At 41.7% G+C, this 20,000-nt stretch overlaps 1 protein-coding gene across 2 annotated transcripts in view; it reads left to right on the forward strand.

The window, feature by feature from the left end:
* The window catches only part of adamts18 (ADAM metallopeptidase with thrombospondin type 1 motif, 18), a 133,420-nt gene that overhangs the window by 70,781 nt on the left and 42,639 nt on the right, over window positions 1–20,000 (forward strand). For both annotated transcript variants that reach the window (XM_017717899.2, XM_017717900.2), the window contains 4 exons: window positions 1,769–1,917; window positions 15,619–15,791; window positions 18,238–18,368; window positions 19,150–19,273. In XM_017717899.2, the coding sequence (XP_017573388.1) occupies window positions 1,769–1,917; window positions 15,619–15,791; window positions 18,238–18,368; window positions 19,150–19,273 (577 nt within the window). The remainder of the gene's footprint in view (window positions 1–1,768; window positions 1,918–15,618; window positions 15,792–18,237; window positions 18,369–19,149; window positions 19,274–20,000) is intronic.

Genomic DNA, 20,000 nt, shown 5'->3' on the forward strand with positions numbered 1-20,000 from the left:
CAGCTTCTTTTATTATAAGGGTTTAAAATGACATCATCGTCTATTAGACTGGAGAGAAGAGCTACAGCCTCACACGACGCCCAGCTTCTGAATGGAGCTTATGAAATATGAACGTTATGAAGAACATGACCAAGTGTGGTTTGGGACCATCGGTGGTCTCGAGGAGCTGAAAAGGTTAAATATCTTTGCATCTTATCCTGGCTACCTCATGCTCAGTAATGAGTGTCGGTGCAGCACTGTCCATCGTTTTACTGTGTCTATTGTCTGTTTTATTTATATTTGCACTTTGTACTGTCTATTTTGTTCCATGTTGTTCCTGGAGGAACATCATTTACTCCACTGTGTACTTGCACATAGATGGAATGACAAAGCCTCTTGAACTGGACCTTGAGTGTTTGCAGTGAAGTCCAGGCAAATTTGATCATAGCCTGCAAATAGTGTCTCGTTAGATCTACTTAAAAGCATAATTCTTTCAATCAAAGTAGTTTTTTTTTCAAGTTGAATACAATATAACCACAGGAAGTCATATTGTGTTTAGATCTGACGAGAAACGTTTCATAATGTGTACATCAACTCCTGAACGCTGGCTAGAGCGCGCTGAGAAACATCACGTTGAGGATAGAATAGTCAACACCTTCACCCCCAACACAACAGAGACACCATTAACGCTATCACCATGGCAACGTCTACAGGCCTTCTTGCTGCTGTCGGCTGTATAGACCAAATCAGAACGTTTGTAAACACAACGGTTGGCTGTATTTCTGGTGGAAAGCGTGTCCAATCAGCATCTAAGCAGCTCAGTTTTTGGGACAATTTACAATAAATTAAAACGGAAGAGACAAAACATCGGCAAAAACGGCCAAATCTTGTGTTTAAGGCTGTAATGTCAGACGTTCCACAGCATGTAACTCATTTTACCAACATTTTCTTGTATTCCAGCAGATAAAGCTGCTTTAAGTATTAACTTTCTAGTATTAACTGCAGTATCGCTGCAGTGCCACCTGCGTTCTCCACCCGGACGTAAGTTCCTTACCGTTGTGAAGTAACACTGATCATCGTCGGTTCTGGAATGAGGGGCGGATCAGTGCTTTTTCAATGCCAACATGTAAACACAGCATAAGGGTTAAACTCTGGTTCTGGAGGGCTGGTGTCCAGCACAGTTTGGTGGTTCCCCTTCTCAAACAACACACACCAAACCTGGCAATTAGTAGATGAGTGTTAATCAGGTGTGGTGCAGCAGGAAATTCACCAAAGTCTGCTGGATTCTGGCCCTCCAGGAGTGGAGTTTTCCACCCCTGGGTTAAACCATCACTGCACCGTTGAGCAGCCTGCATAGAAGGTCTTGTTCCAAAAGTACAAAGGCAGGTTTTCTAAATAAAGCATGTGAAATGACTGGGCTGGAGGTTAGGGATCTGGCCCTGTGACTGGAAGGTTGCCGGTTCGATCCCCAGCACCGACAGTCCATGACTGAGGTGTCCTTGAGCAAGACACCTAACCCCCAACTGATCCCTGCGCGCCGTGGATTGGGCTGCCCACCGCTCCGGGCAAGTGTGCTCACTGCCCCCTAGTGTGTGTATTCACTAGTGTGTATGTGGTGTTTCACTTCACGGACGGGTTAAATGCGGAGGTGGAATTTCCCCGTTTGTGGGATTAAAAAAGTGTCACTTAACTTATTGTGTAATATTAATGAAGTGTTTATCTTTAAGGATTCTGAGGGTTAAACCAGTTTTAGGCTGTTCTCAGTGTATTTCTTTGTCCACTAACGCAGTGGTGTCGGAAGGGTCAGTGTGTGAAGCTGGGGGATCACGGCCCGAAGGCAGTGCACGGACAGTGGTCCGGCTGGTCAGAGTGGTCCGAATGTTCCAGAACCTGCGGGGGAGGGGTGATGTACCGAGAGCGATCCTGCAACAGCCCCAGGTAAATTAAACCCAACACCCACGCTGACAGCACGTAACGAATGGGGTCAAACTGGCAAGAAGAAACTAAACAAAGGCAAAAAGCTCAGATTTATTTCATCCACATCCAAAAATGTCAAAAAATGGTACATTTTAGAGAGTGTTGGGTCATTCTATGGAAACGTCCATTTTTGTTTCCCTAGTGTTTACAGATATATTACGCTGTAATAACATGTTAGGGTTACAATCTATTTATATTTTAAAATAAAACAATGTTATTTTAACAATTTCACCTTCTTGAGCCTCAATTTAGCAATATTGGTTTTTAAATCAATCATATAGAACTCCAAGCACCACAGTAGAGCTCGTCCCCACAGGCATGTGTAATTTATGAGGTATTTTCAGGTTAATAACATTATTTTAACTGCAGTAATCTATACATGGCTGTGGAATATATGGCTGAAATGACATGAAAAAAACAAATGACAAATAAAAATTCTAATATATATATAATGAAAGTTCCCCAGGAGTCGCGTCACTGGTGTTACTGCATCACAAAAACCTCTTATTTTGAAATAAAAGTCACACCGATGACGTCACTCGACCTCCTTTGACCTGTTCTCTGAGGATCTATGGAGAAAAGCTCATGGTGAGTCCACTGCGTCTCTCAGTTCTCAGAGATCTTCTCATTCAGCTCAGGATCTCATATGAAGCTTCTAGCTGACGTCACTGGTGCGACCGACTTTATTCTGAGGTCACTGTGAAAAAATAGAAACACAAATGGATTAAATTCCATATTTTAGTGGACGTTTAGTGGACGTCCTGATTGACGGCGTGTGGTTTGATGTTCTGTAGCAGTTACTTTGTAAAATGCATCGTTCATTAAAAACGTCTCTGGTGTTACGTTCATGATGTGTAGCACCAATGAGGATCGGTAACACCAGTGACTCCTACGGAGAGATATAAAGGTGGACGTTTGTGTAGAATGACCCTTAACTAAAATGGAAATGAAGTGGACCGATTTACACATACAGACGTATATAAAGAGCAGTGTAGTGTAGTGATGTCCACTCTCCCTCCCCAGCTTTCTCCCAGCTCTGAGACTCCGACTGCACATTCCTGTATCTCCTCAGCAGCTTTACTCACTGTGAAAGTAAATGAGCTGTCCTGCTTTATCTATTCTGAATGGTCAGTGCTTGAATTAGATTTGAAGCCTAGCTGACCCGGTGCCTCTCAGATGCTCTGGGAAAGGCCAGAAAGAGCTAATCTCAGATTAACCACCGTCTGCTCCTCTGGAGGAGCTTTGACTTCAGACTGGACGAAATTGTTCCTCGTATTTCGGGGAACAACGTGTGAAAAGTCGGTCACGTTTCTGCAGGAGGGAAGAACTGGTCACTGCTGGGTGATGCAAACATTTTCAACCTGAAAACATTCTAAGCAGTAAACCTTCTTGTTGCTGTAGGTTGAATTCAAGGCTTTTTCATGGTGAGAACAGATCTAAAGGATGGGCTCAGTGGTTCCCGTGTGAAGTGCAGATCTATTTTAGTGATAGGGTTTGTTATCCTCTGAGTTATTCAGTGTCTACTATGAACTTTAATAACTACTATGAATTTCAGTGACTTCAATGTCTGCGATATATTATTCAGTAACTACTATGACTTATTCAGAAAATGCTATGAATTATTCAGGATCTACTTTAAATGACTCAGTCTCAATTGAATTATTCCATATTTACTATAATTTTTTCAGTATCAACTATGTATTGTTCAGGATCTAGTAGTATCGTCCATGTATTATATAATATGCACTTTGAATTATTCTGTATATACTATGTATTATCCAGCGTTTAACATAAATTATTCATTGCCTACTATGAATTATTCATCAAGTAATATGAATTATGAAATAATGAATTCATGTATACTATATACATTATTCAGTATTTCCTATGAATTATTCAGCAACTAATATGAATTATTCAGTGTCTGTTATGAATTATTCGGTATCTACTATGAATTATTCAGTGTCTAACATAAATTATTCAGTATGTATTCTTCCACTTATTTTTTTTTCTGTGAATCTCTGTTCTCTCTGTGAATGTTTTCTTCTGGGTTCTCCGACCACCCCGGCCTGTCCAGGCTCCAGCTCATCCTGTGACCCAGGAGGATAAGCAGCTTAGATAATGAGCAATTATCTTCCATTAATTATTCAGTGTCATGTGATGTATTCAGTATCTGCAGTGAAAGTAATCCGTAGTTGTGAGAGTAGGGAATTAAGCTGAGGTCGCACAAACGAGGGGGTTAAAACGTTTGAAAAATATCCATAACTACATATTTATTAGAATCCAGATTTTCCATTAGGCATGCATGTGTGTGTGTGTGTAGGCCCAGGTGTTTCCTCTCTGCGTGTGTCGGCAGGTATCTGCGAGGTGTTTTAGCTGCAGGTGCTGTTAGATGGAGCTGGATAATGTGAATCGGTTCCTCTCCAGCGTTCGGCTGTCTGTTGGCATCTCTCTGCATTTCTGCCGGAGAGGAAATTCCCTCAGAGTCTCCAGGAGTCAGATCGTTTTCAGACTGAAGAGTGTACTGTGTGTCTTTTCTGAATAAAGGTAAAATCCTCCACGGCCTCCACTGTAAATTTCTCCAGACAAAGAGAAGCGGAGTGTGTAATTTACTTTATGGCCTTTGCGGGAACCTGTTTGTCCCCATCATAATAAGACAATTTGTTAGTCCCAATGAAGAGATACTAGAAACGTGTTCTTCTGTAGGTACTGTGATATAAACCGAGTCTGTTCTACAGTTTCTCATTAGACTGAATGAATAACCGACTCTAAATGTAGGTATTGTGATATAAACCGAGTCTGTTCTACAGTTTCTCATTAGACTGAATGAATAACCGACTCTAAATGTAGGTATTGTGATATAAACCGAGTCTGTTCTACAGTTTCTCATTAGGCTGAATGAATAACCGACTCTAAATGTAGGTATTGTGATATAAACCGAGTCTGTTCTACAGTTTCTCATTAGACTGAATGAATAACCGGCTCTAAATGTAGGTATTGTGATATAAACCGAGTCTGTTCTACAGTTTCTCATTAGACTGAATGAATAACCGACTCTAAATGTAGGTATTGTGATATAAACCGAGTCTGTTCTACAGTTTCTCATTAGACTGAATGAATAACCGACTCTAAATGTAGGTATTGTGATATAAACCGAGTCTGTTCTACAGTTTCTCATTAGGCTGAATGAATAACCGACTCTAAATGTAGGTATTGTGATATAAACCGAGTCTGTTCTACAGTTTCTCATTAGGCTGAATGAATAACCGACTCTAAATGTAGGTATTGTGATATAAACCGAGTCTGTTCTACAGTTTCTCATTAGGCTGAATGAATAACCGACTCTAAATGTAGGTATTGTGATATAAACCGAGTCCGTTCTACAGTTTCTCATTAGGCTGAATGAATAACCGGCTCTAAATGTCGGTATTGTGATATAAACCAAGTCCGTTCTACAGTTTCTCATTAGGCTGAATGAATAACCGGCTCTAAATGTAGGTATTGTGATATAAACCGAGTCCGTTCTACAGTTTCTCATTAGACTGAATGAATAACCGGCTCTAAATGTAGGTATTGTGATATAAACCGAGTCCGTTCTACAGTTTCTCATTAGACTGAATGAATAACCGACTCTAAATGTAGGTATTGTGATATAAACCGAGTCCGTTCTACAGTTTCTCATTAGACTGAATGAATAACCGACTCTAAATGTAGGTATTGTGATATAAACCGAGTCCGTTCTACAGTTTCTCATTAGACTGAATGAATAACCGGCTCTAAATGTAGGTATTGTGATATAAACCGAGTCCGTTCTACAGTTTCTCATTAGACTGAATGAATAACCGACTCTAAATGTAGGTATTGTGATATAAACCGAGTCTGTTCTACAGTTTCTCATTAGACTGAATGAATAACCGACTCTAAATGTAGGTATTGTGATATAAACCGAGTCTGTTCTACAGTTTCTCATTAGACTGAATGAATAACCGACTCTAAATGTAGGTATTGTGATATAAACCGAGTCCGTTCTACAGTTTCTCATTAGGCTGAATGAATAACCGGCTCTAAATGTAGGTATTGTGATATAAACCGAGTCTGTTCTACAGTTTCTCATTAGACTGAATGAATAACCGACTCTAATTGTAGGTATTGTGATATAAACCGAGTCCGTTCTACAGTTTCTCATTAGACTGAATGAATAACCGACTCTAAATGTAGGTATTGTGATATAAACCGAGTCCGTTCTACAGTTTCTCATTAGACTGAATGAATAACCGACTCTAAATGTAAGTATTGTGATATAAACCGAGTCCGTTCTACAGTTTCTCATTAGACTGAATGAATAACCGCCTCTAAATGTAGGTATTGTGATATAAACCGAGTCCGTTCTACAGTTTCTCATTAGGCTGAATGAATAACCGGCTCTAAATGTAGGTATTGTGATATAAACCGAGTCTGTTCTAGACTAAATAGACAGTAACGCAGGTGAGTGAAATCTGTGTTTTGTGGGTTTGTAACTGGCTCCTTGTATACAGTGTGTGTAAATCAGAGAGAAGCAGCTCAGTGTTTCCTCTCCCTTGAAGGACATTAATGCATCCCAGAGGAAATGAGAGAAAACATGCTGAGACAGGCAGAGACATGTGGATCAGCCTATAGCACATAAAATAACCTATAGCCTGCTGGATTAAATGAGTCTGGATGGTTATTTAACCCCTAGAAGTTGCAGATTTTTATCAAAAGCATGTAATTTAAGATTCATCATTAGGACTCAAGGGAACGAGTGGAGAAGCTGTGTAGAAAGTGCAGATTCTAAACCGTGTTTCTGCATGTATGTATGAAATATTTTATTATAGTGTGAATTTGATTTATATTTTTCCATATTTTTGTGATTATTTAACATTGAAACAGAAAAATGAGACACAAAAAATTGATGACGACTACAAATCGAATTAACCGAACCGACTCTAAATGTAGGTATTGTGATATAAACCGAGTCCGTTCCACAGTTTCTCATTAGACTGAATGAATAACCGACTCTAAATGTAGGTATTGTGATATAAACCGAGTCCGTTCTACAGTTTCTCATTAGACTGAATGAATAACCGACTCTAAATGTAGGTTTTGTGATATAAACCGAGTCTGTTCTACAGTTTCTCATTAGACTGAATGAATAACCGACTCTAAATGTAGGTATTGTGATATAAACCGAGTCTGTTCTACAGTTTCTCATTAGACTGAATGAATAACCGACTCTAAATGTAGGTTTTGTGATATAAACCTAGTCTGTTCTACAGTTTCTCATTAGACTGAATGAATAACCGACTCTAAATGTAGGTATTGTGATATAAACCGAGTCTGTTCTACAGTTTCTCATTAGGCTGAATGAATAACCGACTCTAAATGTAGGTATTGTGATATAAACCGAGTCCGTTCTACAGTTTCTCATTAGACTGAATGAATAACCGACTCTAAATGTAGGTTTTGTGATATAAACCGAGTCTGTTCTACAGTTTCTCATTAGGCTGAATGAATAACCGACTCTAAATGTAGGTATTGTGATATAAACCGAGTCCGTTCTACAGTTTCTCATTAGACTGAATGAATAACCGGCTCTAAATGTAGGTATTGTGATATAAACCGAGTCTGTTCTACAGTTTCTCATTAGACTGAATGAATAACCGACTCTAAATGTAGGTATTGTGATATAAACCGAGTCTGTTCTACAGTTTCTCATTAGACTGAATGAATAACCGACTCTAAATGTAGGTATTGTGATATAAACCGAGTCTGTTCTACAGTTTCTCATTAGACTGAATGAATAACCGACTCTAAATGTAGGTATTGTGATATAAACCGAGTCTGTTCTACAGTTTCTCATTAGGCTGAATGAATAACCGGCTCTAAATGTAGGTATTGTGATATAAACCGAGTCCGTTCTACAGTTTCTCATTAGACTGAATGAATAACCGACTCTAAATGTAGGTATTGTGATATAAACCGAGTCCGTTCTACAGTTTCTCATTAGGCTGAATGAATAACCGACTCTAAATGTAGGTATTGTGATATAAACCGAGTCTGTTCTATCTTTGAGAAGGACCTTTATATAAAATTCAAATCTCCCTCTGTCATTACCTGCTAAAGAACATGGCAACTGAAAGTGCAACAACACTTTGACTGATGTGAAATTTAAATCTGAGAGATTCTAGTGAGGAGAATAGCCACAAATAGCTTTTCTCGCATCTCCAGCAGGAAACTTTTGCGCAAATGTAGAATAGCTTCTTGTAAAATGTCTCTCAACTTTAGATTTTTTTTCTTGAGGCTGAAGTTGCTTCTCATTCGCCAACTTCTTGTCTGAATTTTGCCATTCCACCTTAAATGAAACCTGAAATGGGATGGGAGAATTCAAACAAGAAGCTGGCGAATGAGAAACTGAATTCAGCCTCGTGACGTTTTAGTGTTTGTCAGTTTCTTGTTGCAGATTAAACGTATCAGGGAACCAGCTGGAGTTCGTCTTAAATCTCTCTCTTTGACATTTCCTAGGAAACTAGCTAGGCAAGAGTGTTGTCTGTGTTGCTATGGTGACCAGCCGTCTGCGCTGATCTTCAGGGTTAAAGGGTGAATCAGCAGTTCTACATTAACTCCAGCGTTTAAGACCATTTACTGTTAAACTGTGTTGAAGGATCAGCAGAGCTTTATTTTACTGTACAGGAGGATTATTTTATTATTACCTACTGATCTGATTCAGCTGTGGAGCCGCAACTGGGCAGTAAATGGGCCGCATGTTGCTGACCCTTGACTTAGGGAATTTCTCCTTTTTGAGTCTTGGTTCCTCTCATTGGTTCTTCTCAGAACCATTTTGTCCTTCATCCTGTATGGTGGTTATCATTTGGGATAATGTTAACTTATTAGCCTGGAACATGCAAGACAACAGAGGCATTTTCTGCATTTTCTCTTTGCATCTGATGAATATTTAAATGTTAAATTTGATTGACAGCTTTAGTCAGCTTAACATGTTGTGTTCAGCTCAAGCTGCGAGAAGAGATTATGTAATAATTGTGACCAGCAAACACTAAGGCTATGTTTACACCGCATGGAAAAATGGCCCAAATACGCTCTTTCTTCTCCACATGTGGCACAGATGTGTGGCAGTGTGAACAGATAAACCCACTGAATCTGACATTTTAAATTCCAATTTGAGACGCTTTCATATGTGGGACTGAAATCCGATCCGTATCCGATCTGCAGCAGTGTGACTCGGTCTGAACAGCCAAATCGGAATTCCTGCGGCTTTTATTTCAGTCCAACTGGACATTCGTCTTAATTTCCTGCTGCTGAGGCTCATAAAACATTCAGGCTGATGTGTCTGTACCAAAACATTAGAAGAGCCGTATCGCATACCGGCCGAGCGCACCCGGAGGAGACCAAGGCTGCATCGTCAAAGAAAAAAGATTAAAGAATCCGAAGACACAAACCTAAGAAGTGGCCGAGTAACGCGCCCTTTTTACGGCGAACTTGAACATGCTCTGGGTTGATGAGCCCAGCTGTCCACCACTGGACCTTGATCATTCAGCTTCAGATTCAGATTCCTTTATTGATCCCAGGGGGAAATTGCAGTTGTTACAGTTGCAGCCATTTATGTAAAAATAAACACTACTAATAATTTAAGACAATATAGAGAATTTACAGTATGTACACCAGATTTAAGTACTTCAGAATATAGTAAGGTGGCAGTGATTGTGATAGTAATATGAAACATCAGGTATAAAGCAGTTACAATTATTTAAATGATTTAAATGAAGTTAGTGTCCCTCTGAGTTTTTGCACACACAATTGTTATTATTGCACATATGAACAGTTTGGTATTGAGTTTTGTGAATCACACACTGAGGGAGGAGTTATAGAGTTTGATGGCCACAGGTAAGAATGACCTCCTGTGGCGCTCTGTGGTCATTTCGGTAGAATGAGTCTGGCACTGAATGAGCTCCTGTGGCGCTCTGTGGTCATTTCGGTAGAATGAGTCTGGCACTGAATGAGCTCCTGTGTCTCATCACCGTATCGTAGAGTGGGTGGGAGTCATTGTCCATAATGGCCTGCAGCTTAGACAGCGTCCTCCTCTCCGACACGGCCGTCAGCGAGTCCAGCTCCACACCCACAGCATCACCGGCCTTGCGGATCAGTCTGTTGAGTCTGTTGGCGTCTGCCACCCTCAGCCTGCTTCCCCAGCCTGCTTCCCCAGCATGCAACAGCATAGAGGATAGCACTCACCACCACAGACTCATAGAAGATCCTGAGCATAGTCCAGCAGATGTTGAAGGACCTCAGGCACCTCAGAAAATAGAGACGACTTTGGCCCTTCCTGTAGTGGGCGTCAGTGTCCTTAGCCCAGTCCAGTTTATTGTCAGTTGGCGAAAACGGAACTGAAGCTCCGCGAGCGACAGGCGTTTGCTGGCCATCATGTTTGACGAGCCACGTGAAGTATTGTTCTTTTACGCATGTGGGTCGGTTTGGGAGCTGATCTGTTCAAACTAAACTCGGATACAGATCACATTTAAAAGATAATGTGAACAGCCGAACAACAACAAAAAAAAAATGATTTGGTGAGAAAATCAGATTTGGGCCACTTTTACCTGTGGTATAAATCTAGCCTAAAAGAAGCCTAACAAATCTCAGTTCTTCTGCTGATAGATGCTAGAAGTTCTTCTGCAGTTCTAAAGGGGAGCTCAGCACTAGAGTTCTCTGGACTTGGTTTTAATGGTGGTCCCAGTGCAGCAGTTCAGGTGTGTGGAGGAGGGCCATCTGTCTTTTTCCTCTGGAATGTCTCTGTTTGATGGTCTCGTGGATGTCTGGCTGATGAGTGATGTTTGAGGAAGTCTCATTTGTTGTCTCTGATGTTGACGTATGAACAGCCGGTGAAGCCCCGTGGAGGAGCTGCTAACGTGTTTATAATAGGCAGTCCAGGCTGCAGTTCAGCCCTTCAGTTTGAGGTTGCTCTGTGGGTGGATATCCTAAAGTATGTCTCCACTTTAAACCCTATGGCTTGTCCACAAACCAGTCCTCAAAGCTCTGTACCAGGCGACTCACGGGTCACCTCTCCCTGCAGAGAGAGGGTGGCTTTTCTTCTCTTTCATGTGGTACAGTGTGGTATTCCTGAGGTTTTGGGAGGAGGCCTGCGCTCTCCTCTGCTTTCCTTCACTGCACTACGCTTACACTGAACTTTGTGTCCACCGTGTTCTCATGTTTAATGTCCTGTAAGCGTCTAGCCCACCATATTCCCCTTGCTTGAGTCTTGGTTAGTTTCAGTGGTGCTACTATGTGAGTTTCTCCTTTTGAGCCTTGGTTCCTCTCAGTGGTTCCCCGCCATGCTCTTAATGGGTTTCTAGTATTGAGTCTTGGTTCCTCTCAGCGGTTCTCCATCATGCTCTTCGTTTCTAGTTATGGGACTTGGTTCCTTTCAGTGGTTCTCTATTATGGTCTCAATTGGATTCTGGTTTTGGGTCTTAGTTCCTTCCAGTGTTTCTCTATCATGCTCTTAATGGCTTTCTAGTTTTGATTCTTGGTTCCTCTCAGAGGTTCTCCATCATCATCTTAATGGTTTCTAATTTTGAGTCTTCTCAGATGTTCTGTCATGCTCTTCATGGCTTAATTGTTTTCACTTTGATCATCTCAGTGGTTCTCCATCATGGTCTTAACGTCTTTTTAGTTTTAAGTCATGGTTACTCTCAATGGTTCTCTCTTCTCTTCTTTTCTCTTTTCTTCTCTTCTGCTCTCTTCTGCTCTGTGCTCTCTTCTTTTCTTCTCTTCTGCTCTGCACTCTTCTCTTCTCTTCTGCTGTGTGCTCTCTTCTGCTCTCTTCTGTTCTCTTCTGCTCTGCTCTTTTCTCTTTTCTTCTCTTCTGTTCTCTTCTGCTCTGCTCTTTTCTCTTTTCTTCTCTTCTGCTCCGCACTCTTCTCTTCTCTTCTGTTCTTTTCTGGTCTGCTCTTTTCTCTTTTCTTCTCTTCTGCTCTCTTCTCTTCTGTTCTGCTCTCTTCTCTTTTCTTCTCTTCTGCTTTCTTCTGCTCAGTGCTCTCTTCTTTTCTTCTCTTCTGCTCCGCACTCTTCTCTTCTCTTCTGCTGTGTGCTCTCTTCTGCTGTCTTCTCTTCTGTTCTCTTCTGCTCTGCTCTTTTCTCTTTTCTTCTCTTCTGCTCTCTTCTCTTCTGTTCTGCTCTTTTCTCTTTTCTTCTCTTCTGCTTTCTTCTGCTCTGTGCTCTCTTCTTTTCTTCTCTTCTGCTCCGCACTCTTCTCTTCTCTTCTGCTGTGTGCTCTCTTCTGCTTGCTTCTCTTCTGCTCTGCTCTTTTCTCTTTTCTTCTCTTCTGCTCTCTTCTGGTCTGCTCTTTTCTCTTTTCTTCTCTTCTGCTCTCTTCTGGTCTGCTCTTTTCTCTTTTCTTCTCTTCTGCTCTCTTCTGGTCTGCTCTTTTCTCTTTTCTTCTCTTCTGCTCTCTTCTCTTTTCTTCTCTTCTGCTTTCTTCTGCTCTGTGCTCTCTTCTTTTCTTCTCTTCTGCTCTGCACTCTTCTCTTCTCTTCTCTTCTCTTCTCTTCTCTTCTCTTCTCTTCTCTTCTCTTCTCTTCTCTTCTCATTCGCTCCAGTTTGTGTTTTGCTCCTACTTAATTTGAACACACTTTTCTTCCAGCAGAACACTCAAAGTGCATCAGCTAATCTGTACATCGTCTCCATTCTAGCAGCGTTTAGTTCACACAAGGTCTCCAGACGGGTTTATTCTCTGTGCAGTTTAGGTATATTAGATAAAAAATAGCAAATTGAAAAAATAAGTGTGAAATCATACAAGCAGGTCCAAGCTTTGCGTTGGGATTGCACCCAAACACATTTTGCAGGATGTGAAATCATATGACACTTCATATTTCCGCAAAACTCTATAACACATGTAGGAAACTTAGTTTTAAAGCTTAACAGACACCACATGTTACATGTGTTCTGTAAGACACTCAGAGGTGGAAACATTATCAAATCCTTTATTTGAATTAAAACAAGGAGATGCTGAGGGAATATTACTCATTAAAAGTACAACTGGTGCTTGAAAGTTGAAGTGAAAAATGTAATACATTGAAGAATCACGTAAGTCAGTAAACGTAGTTGTTGGAGAGGTTGTCCCGTCCTCGAGCTCACAGGAAGAGCCATAAAAACCCCTCCGATTTTAACAAACGATGCTATTGCAGACAGAACAAGCAGAGTTATAATACTGTGTGCCTTTGTAAAGCCACATAAAGCCTTACTGTATTTATTACAGCACACCTGGTTTTTGCATAAACGTTATTATCCTGCGCTCCTTCATCATGTTGTGTATTTAATGTATATGGGCTCAGCCCATGTGTTATCTGGCAATATGTGCCACAATCAGTAGATCTAGTCTTCAAGTGATGAATCTCCGTTATAGATTTGAGGTGAACTCCCACAATGAGGCTATAAAAAAGCCGTTTTTTAACCAAAATGCAAAAGACACAACAGCCTATGGAGATGAATTAGATTACTCGGATTGCATTTCAGTCTGCGGGTATGTTTTAGCGTTCCACAAAGTCGCTGGCCAGCGTGGACGCAGTCCAACGTGGCAATTTATGTCGGACGTCTGGCAGAGTCGCTTACATGAAACATCAGCAGGTTCGTCTGACGTAAAGTTACTACAGGTACAGACAGAGGGGAACTAATCCACCGTGTTTGGGAGCAGGTTTTTTTTGGGGGGGTGTTGGTTTGTTGGATTATTCCTTTCTGATGTTTGAGAAAGTAGAACCAGGACAAGAAGCAGAATTTTCAATTATAGTGTAATATAATGTACAGTAATAGTAAAAGGTCCCTAAACCAGAATGGCCTAAAGTTGTAGTTTTGATTGTGAACTTTAAAAAAGCATCAGCAGATCTACATTTTATGTACCAATGCAAAGCCATTGCTATGAAATCCCAGGTGGTTGCTAAGGTGTTGCTAAGAAATTGCTGTGTTATCCCAGGTGGTTGCTAAGGCATTGCTAGGCTTTCACTTTGTTACTCCAGGTGGTTGCTAAGGTGTTGCTATGCCATTACTATGGTATCCCAGGTGGTTGCTAAGGTGTTGCTAAGAAATTGCTGTGTTATCCCAGGTGGTTGCTAAGGCATTGCTAGGCTTTCACTTTGTTACTCCAGATGGTTGCTAAGGTGTTGCTAGGCCATTACTATGGTATCCCAGGTGGTTGCTAAGGTGTTGCTAAGAAATTGCTGTGTTATCCCAGGTGGTTGCTAAGGCATTGCTAGGCTTTCACTTTGTTACTCCAGGTGGTTGCTAAGGTGTTGCTAGGCCATTACTATGGTATCCCAGGTGGTTGCTAAGGTGTTACTGAGCCATTGCTGTGTTATCCCAGGTGGTTGCTATGGTGTTGTTAGGCCATAGATATGGTATGCAGATGGTTGCTAAGGTGTTGCTAGGCCATTGCTGTGTTATCCCAGGTGGTTGCTAAGGTGTTGCTAGGCCATTACTGTGATATCCCAGGTGGTTTCTAAGGTGTTGCTAAGCCATTGCTGTTATCCCAGTTGGTTGCTGAAGTGTTGTTGGACTGTTACTATGGTATTCCTAGTGGTTGCTAAGGTGTTGCTAGGCCGTTGCCATGGTATCCCTGTTGGTTTTTTAGGTGTTGCTATGTCATTATGGTGTTATCCCAGGTGGTTTCTAATGTGTTGCCTTGCCTGTACTGTGGTATCCCAGGCGCTCCCACAACTTTGGCTGATATTTACCTGAAGTTCTAATAATGTTTTAAAGAAAACATTTTAATTTAGTGTTCAAAGAAAGTTTTAAGGAAGTTTATCATTTCAAATAGTGTTCTGATAAGGTTAAATGTTAACTGAAACATAACATTTTAACTCTGATATTCAGAGGATGTTTTGAGGATTTTGTCAGGGTCACAGATTTTGTTGCATGATGTTTTTAGGGAACGTTAACCCATAACATTTCTAGCTGGGAAGGTGTTTCTACACTGTTGCTGTATTATTCCAAATGGTTGCTAAGTGGTTACTCAGCCATTAATATTGGTGGTAACCCAGGTGGTTGTTAAGGTGTGACTAGGCCGTTGCTGTGATATCCAAGGTGGTTGCTGGGGCATTGCTGTGGAGTAATAAGTGGTTCCTAAGGCATTGCTAGGCCATTGATATGGTATGCCAGATGGTTGCTAACATGTTGCTAAGCCACTGCTATGTTATCCCAAGTGGTTGCTAAAACGTTGCTAGGCCGTTTCGTTGGTATCCTATGTGGTTGCTTAGGCATTGCTAGGCCATTGCTGTGATATCCCAGGTGGTTGCTAAAGTGTTGCTTGGATCTTTATATAATGTATGTGAAAGGGAATGTGAGAGATGTGCTTTGAGACATAATGTGTGGTAGTTAAATGCAACTAGTGGAGTATGAAATTCCCCATTTCCTTCCTTACTTTCTTCCATTACTTGTTAGCTAGAGAAGTCTCATAGCTCCAGCATAAAGTTGATGTTAGGGCACTAAACATGTCTCGGCTGATGACTGCATTTGGGTTAACTCAGGCTAAGAAATTCATCTTGCTTGATGAACGTTTGAACTCTCTCTTCTTAATTTCTCTTAGCAGTGCTCCGCATTCTTAATCACTGCTAGCTTTGCTTATTGCTGTTTTTTTCTACAAAGCCCACAGCACAATGGACGGTTCTGCCAGGGCTCCAGCCGCGTTCACCAGCTGTGTAACACTGCACCATGTCAGCCCAATGCTGTGGACTTTCGGGCCCAGCAGTGCGCCGAGTACAACAGCAAACCTTTCAGAGGATGGTACTACAAGTGGAAGCCCTACACTAAAGTGGAAGGTATGGCACCTTAATGACAAATTTCTGAGTTAATAATTAACATGCTCGCAGGCCATTTTATTAGAAACACCTACCCTCTAATTCCACTCACTGTCCACTTTATTAGAAACACCTACCCTCTAATTCCACTCACTGGCCACTTTATTAGAAACACCTACCCTCTAATTCCACTCACTGGCCACTTTATAAGAAACACCCACCTTGTACATCCACTGAATGGGAACTTTATTAGAAACATACTGTACTTCAACCCACTGGCCACTTTATTAGAAACACCCGCTTTGTGCTGCCAATCACTGGCCACTTTATTAGAAACATTTACATTGTTCTCCCATTTACCGGCCACTTAATTCGAAACCCCTCCCTCATAGCTCCACTCTGTAGGTGTACAGCTACAGACTGTGGTCCATCTGTTGCTGCAGTTTATCAGCCCCCTCTACACCATTCATCATTGGTCAGTTTCTGACTACAGGACAGCCCTTGTCCGGATATTTGGGTGGTGTTGCGGGTACGAGACTATGAGACGCATCAGCATCTCTGCTAGGTTAAGAGTGGACCACCACCTAAAAATATCCAGACAGGAGCAGCTCAGTGGTTGGAAACAGGCCGTAGGATGGACAACACTGACTGGTCATCCACAAGACGAGCTACAAGCTCTAACTGTACACCAGCAAGGCGGTGCTACAGGAAAGTGGACCGTGGGTGTATAATGGGTGTCAGGTGAAGTTTAGAAGCTTAAGTTTAGGCCCTTGTCTGTGCTTGTTCTGCTGTCTTGGCAAAAACGTGGACGTTTTTGAAAAAGTAATCAGTCGTGTTTGTTTCTGGACTGTTTTTGCTGCAGAAGCCGTGTGTTTTGTTATGCTCAGCTGCAGCTGATAATGCAGAATGACTGTATGATCCAGAGGTCAGACATGTAGCCACTCGCACTGTGTGATAGATGAGCGGAGATGGATTAGTCAAGAGCTCCTCAGGGCACGGCTTTACCCCAGAAACACTGCTCAGGGGAGATGGAGAGAAATCGTTTATTTATCTGTTTATTTACAAAATTATTGTAAAAAAAATGTTAGAAATCACAACAAAGAACAGAAAAAATCTTGGTCGCTTTTTTGTCTGTAATTTTTAGAGCACAATTTCTGTTTATTTGTGAAAAGCATAATAAAATTTCACTTGTTTTAGATTTCACTTCACATAATAAAAATCACTCTAGACACATTTTATGATTTATTTTTTCCCCGCAATTTGTTAAATTCAGTAAACAAACAGTTCAAAGTGTTGCGGAGTGACAGGAACCCAGACGCTAGCGGATGAGAGGTTAGACAGATTAATCGTCAGCCTAGCAGCCATGGCAACAAAAAAGGGGCACAACACAAAGGAGTAGTCCAAGTTCAGGCCAAATGTCCAATAACGAATCCAAAAGGTCAAAATCACGGTCAAACATAAGATAACTGGGAGAAACGCTCAGTAAGTTCTGGAGAAAACAATGCCTCGCACTGACTGATTGTCAAGCCCAGGCTTTTCTACTCTGTGCTATAATGAGACACAGGTGGCATCAGTTAAAAGTCTGGGGACTTGATAGGAGTGCGAGTCCAGAGTCACAGGATCTCCCAGCGCATTCTGGGAGTTGGAGTCCAATCGATGAGGCCAATGCGTGACACAAAGGTGTGTTCTCTGTAGAGGATGTGTGTCACCAGGGGTTAAGTTCCTAAAATCAGCACACAGTGAGGTTCCAGCTAAAGCCTGAGTGGACCGATAAACTAATATGAGCCAGTTATGTGTCTCAGCATTACTGAGTTCTTTTAAGGGACGACTGAACTCCTGCTCGGGGGGTTATTAGGGCAGCGGTGAACTGTAGAAGCTGGTCAGGCAGAAAAAAAAAAAATAGTGAATTTACACTGAATTTTTCATGAAACATGATAACAGAGTAATTACAGGATGATAGCCAACCAGTAACAGCAAGAAAAAGTGTGAACGAAAAAAATGTGCCTTATCAACATGTGTTCTAAATGTATTCTGAATATAGCCGAATATAACCGGACTTCTTTCCTAGTCATTTTGGGCCGTTTCTTTTGGTCCGTTCATCGTTAAATTTATATACAACCTAAAGGACAACAGGCGTTTTCAGATTATGGCAAAAACTGGAGGAAAAAAAATAAAATGTGCGTGCGTGCGTGTGTGATTGGGTAGTGTAGTGGGTCACACCTCTGCCTTCTATGCTGTAGACTGGGGTTCAATCCCCACCTGGGTAACCACCCTACACTATACCAATAAGAGTCCTTGGGCAAGACTCCTAACACCACTTTGGCCTTCCTGTGTAAAATGATCAAATTGTAAGTCGCTCTGGATAAGAGCGTCAGCCAAATGCCGTAAATGTAAATATACATAAGTGGAGATATGAGGATTTCTCCCGACAGCAGTGATATAACAGCCTCGTTCTTCTCTTATACAGATGAAGACATCTGTAAACTGTACTGCATCGCGGAGGACTTTGACTTCTTCTTCGCCATGTCCAGCAAGGTCAAGGACGGCACGTCCTGCTCCGATAACAGGCTGGACGTGTGCATCGATGGCATGTGTGAGGTAAGAGGAGGGCTTTTTTCAGACGTTAGCTCAGTTCAGTCTTAAGCTGCACTCTTTCAGAGTGGTTTGATGTGAAATGCTTCCTTTTACGCAGTTAAAATGACGGCCCTTCAAGGCTTCTTTAGTAAAGAAAGTGGTTCTTCAGAGCATCGTAAAGGGTTTTTTTTCCATTCATACAAGCATCTACAACTCAATCTCCAGCAGCACTGCTGCGTCTGATCCACACAGACCAGCACAACACACACTAACACACCACCAGCACATGAGTGTTACTGCCGTGCTGAGAATGACCCACCACCCAAATACTACCTGCACTGTGAGGGTCCATGGGGGTCCTGACCACTGAAGAACAGGGTAACAGAGTATCAGAGAAACAGATGGACTACAGTCTGTAACTGTAGAACTACAGAGTGCAGCTATACGGTCAGTGGAGCTGATAAGATGGACAGTGAGGGTATAAACAAGTTCATTTATGGCTGATTGGTGTATATTTCAGTTTTAGGTATATCAGCCTTAAAGGCACAGTAAGAAAATACTGAGTGGTTAAAAAAATGAACACGATTTGATCGTTTTTGGTACATAAAGCTGAGTAAAAATGTATGATATGGTTCTTTTACAGGACACTACACTGTCCCACACAGTGATGCTGCGTTTTACAGTGCGCCGCTGCAGTTCTCAAGCGCTCAGGGCGTTCATGTGCAGAACCGAGCGCGCTGTCATTCTGCACCAGCTCATAATGTCATTCTAATCTCACGTCTCTTTTTCCTCTCTTCCTGTGGAGCCGGTGGGCTGTGACCAGGTGCTGGGCTCCTCCGCTGCGCTGGATGCCTGCGGAGTGTGCAAAGGAGACAACTCCACCTGCAAACTGTACAGCGGGCAGTACAACCTGCAGCACAGAGCCAACGGTACGGCCCAGAGAGACGCGGAGGAGGGATTATCTCTCGGAGGAATATGCTCACTCGCACGGCACTGCAACAAATGCATGTCTGGACAAGTGAAATGATCTTAAACCCAGTCGATGCATCTAATATTTCCCATTTTGAGAAGGCTGTGCACCAATTATATGATCATCTAGTTCATTCCTAGACATTGTTTACTTGGTTTGGGTCACTTTATTTAGTAAAAATGGGTTCAAGCACATCTAAAAAAAAAAAAGCATGATTATCTGCCAATATATTGAGATAAATTTACTTATTAAAATCACTCAAAACTAGTAAAAATGTCTAGAAATAAGGTAAATAATCTTAAATTAAGCTTACAGCAATCTCACCAGGAGAATTATTAGCTATGGCTACTATATTTAAGCATTTTTCTCAGTCTAAATCTCAGGCTGTGTTGATACCGCCAGCCCAAATCAGATTTTTTGGCACAGAAAGATTGTATCTAGATTGATTTTCGATAACGTGGACAGCGTGTGGACGGAGGTCTCTCAGTCTGGACGCTCTGGGCACTCAGATCCGATTTTAAAGCGTCTTTTGCGTCACTTGCAACACAACAAACAGCGGCGATGTCAAATCGAGAGCGGTGAAGTGCTGGGATTCAGGAAAAGCTCCGAAGACTCATGAGTATGGGGAGAGTGCTGAAGAGTTCGGAGGGCGAGATGACGCTCCTCCATCTCTCCTGCATCTACAT

The sequence above is a fragment of the Pygocentrus nattereri genome, chromosome 25 (genome assembly GCF_015220715.1).
Source record: "Pygocentrus nattereri isolate fPygNat1 chromosome 25, fPygNat1.pri, whole genome shotgun sequence".
NCBI lineage: Eukaryota > Metazoa > Chordata > Actinopteri > Characiformes > Serrasalmidae > Pygocentrus > Pygocentrus nattereri.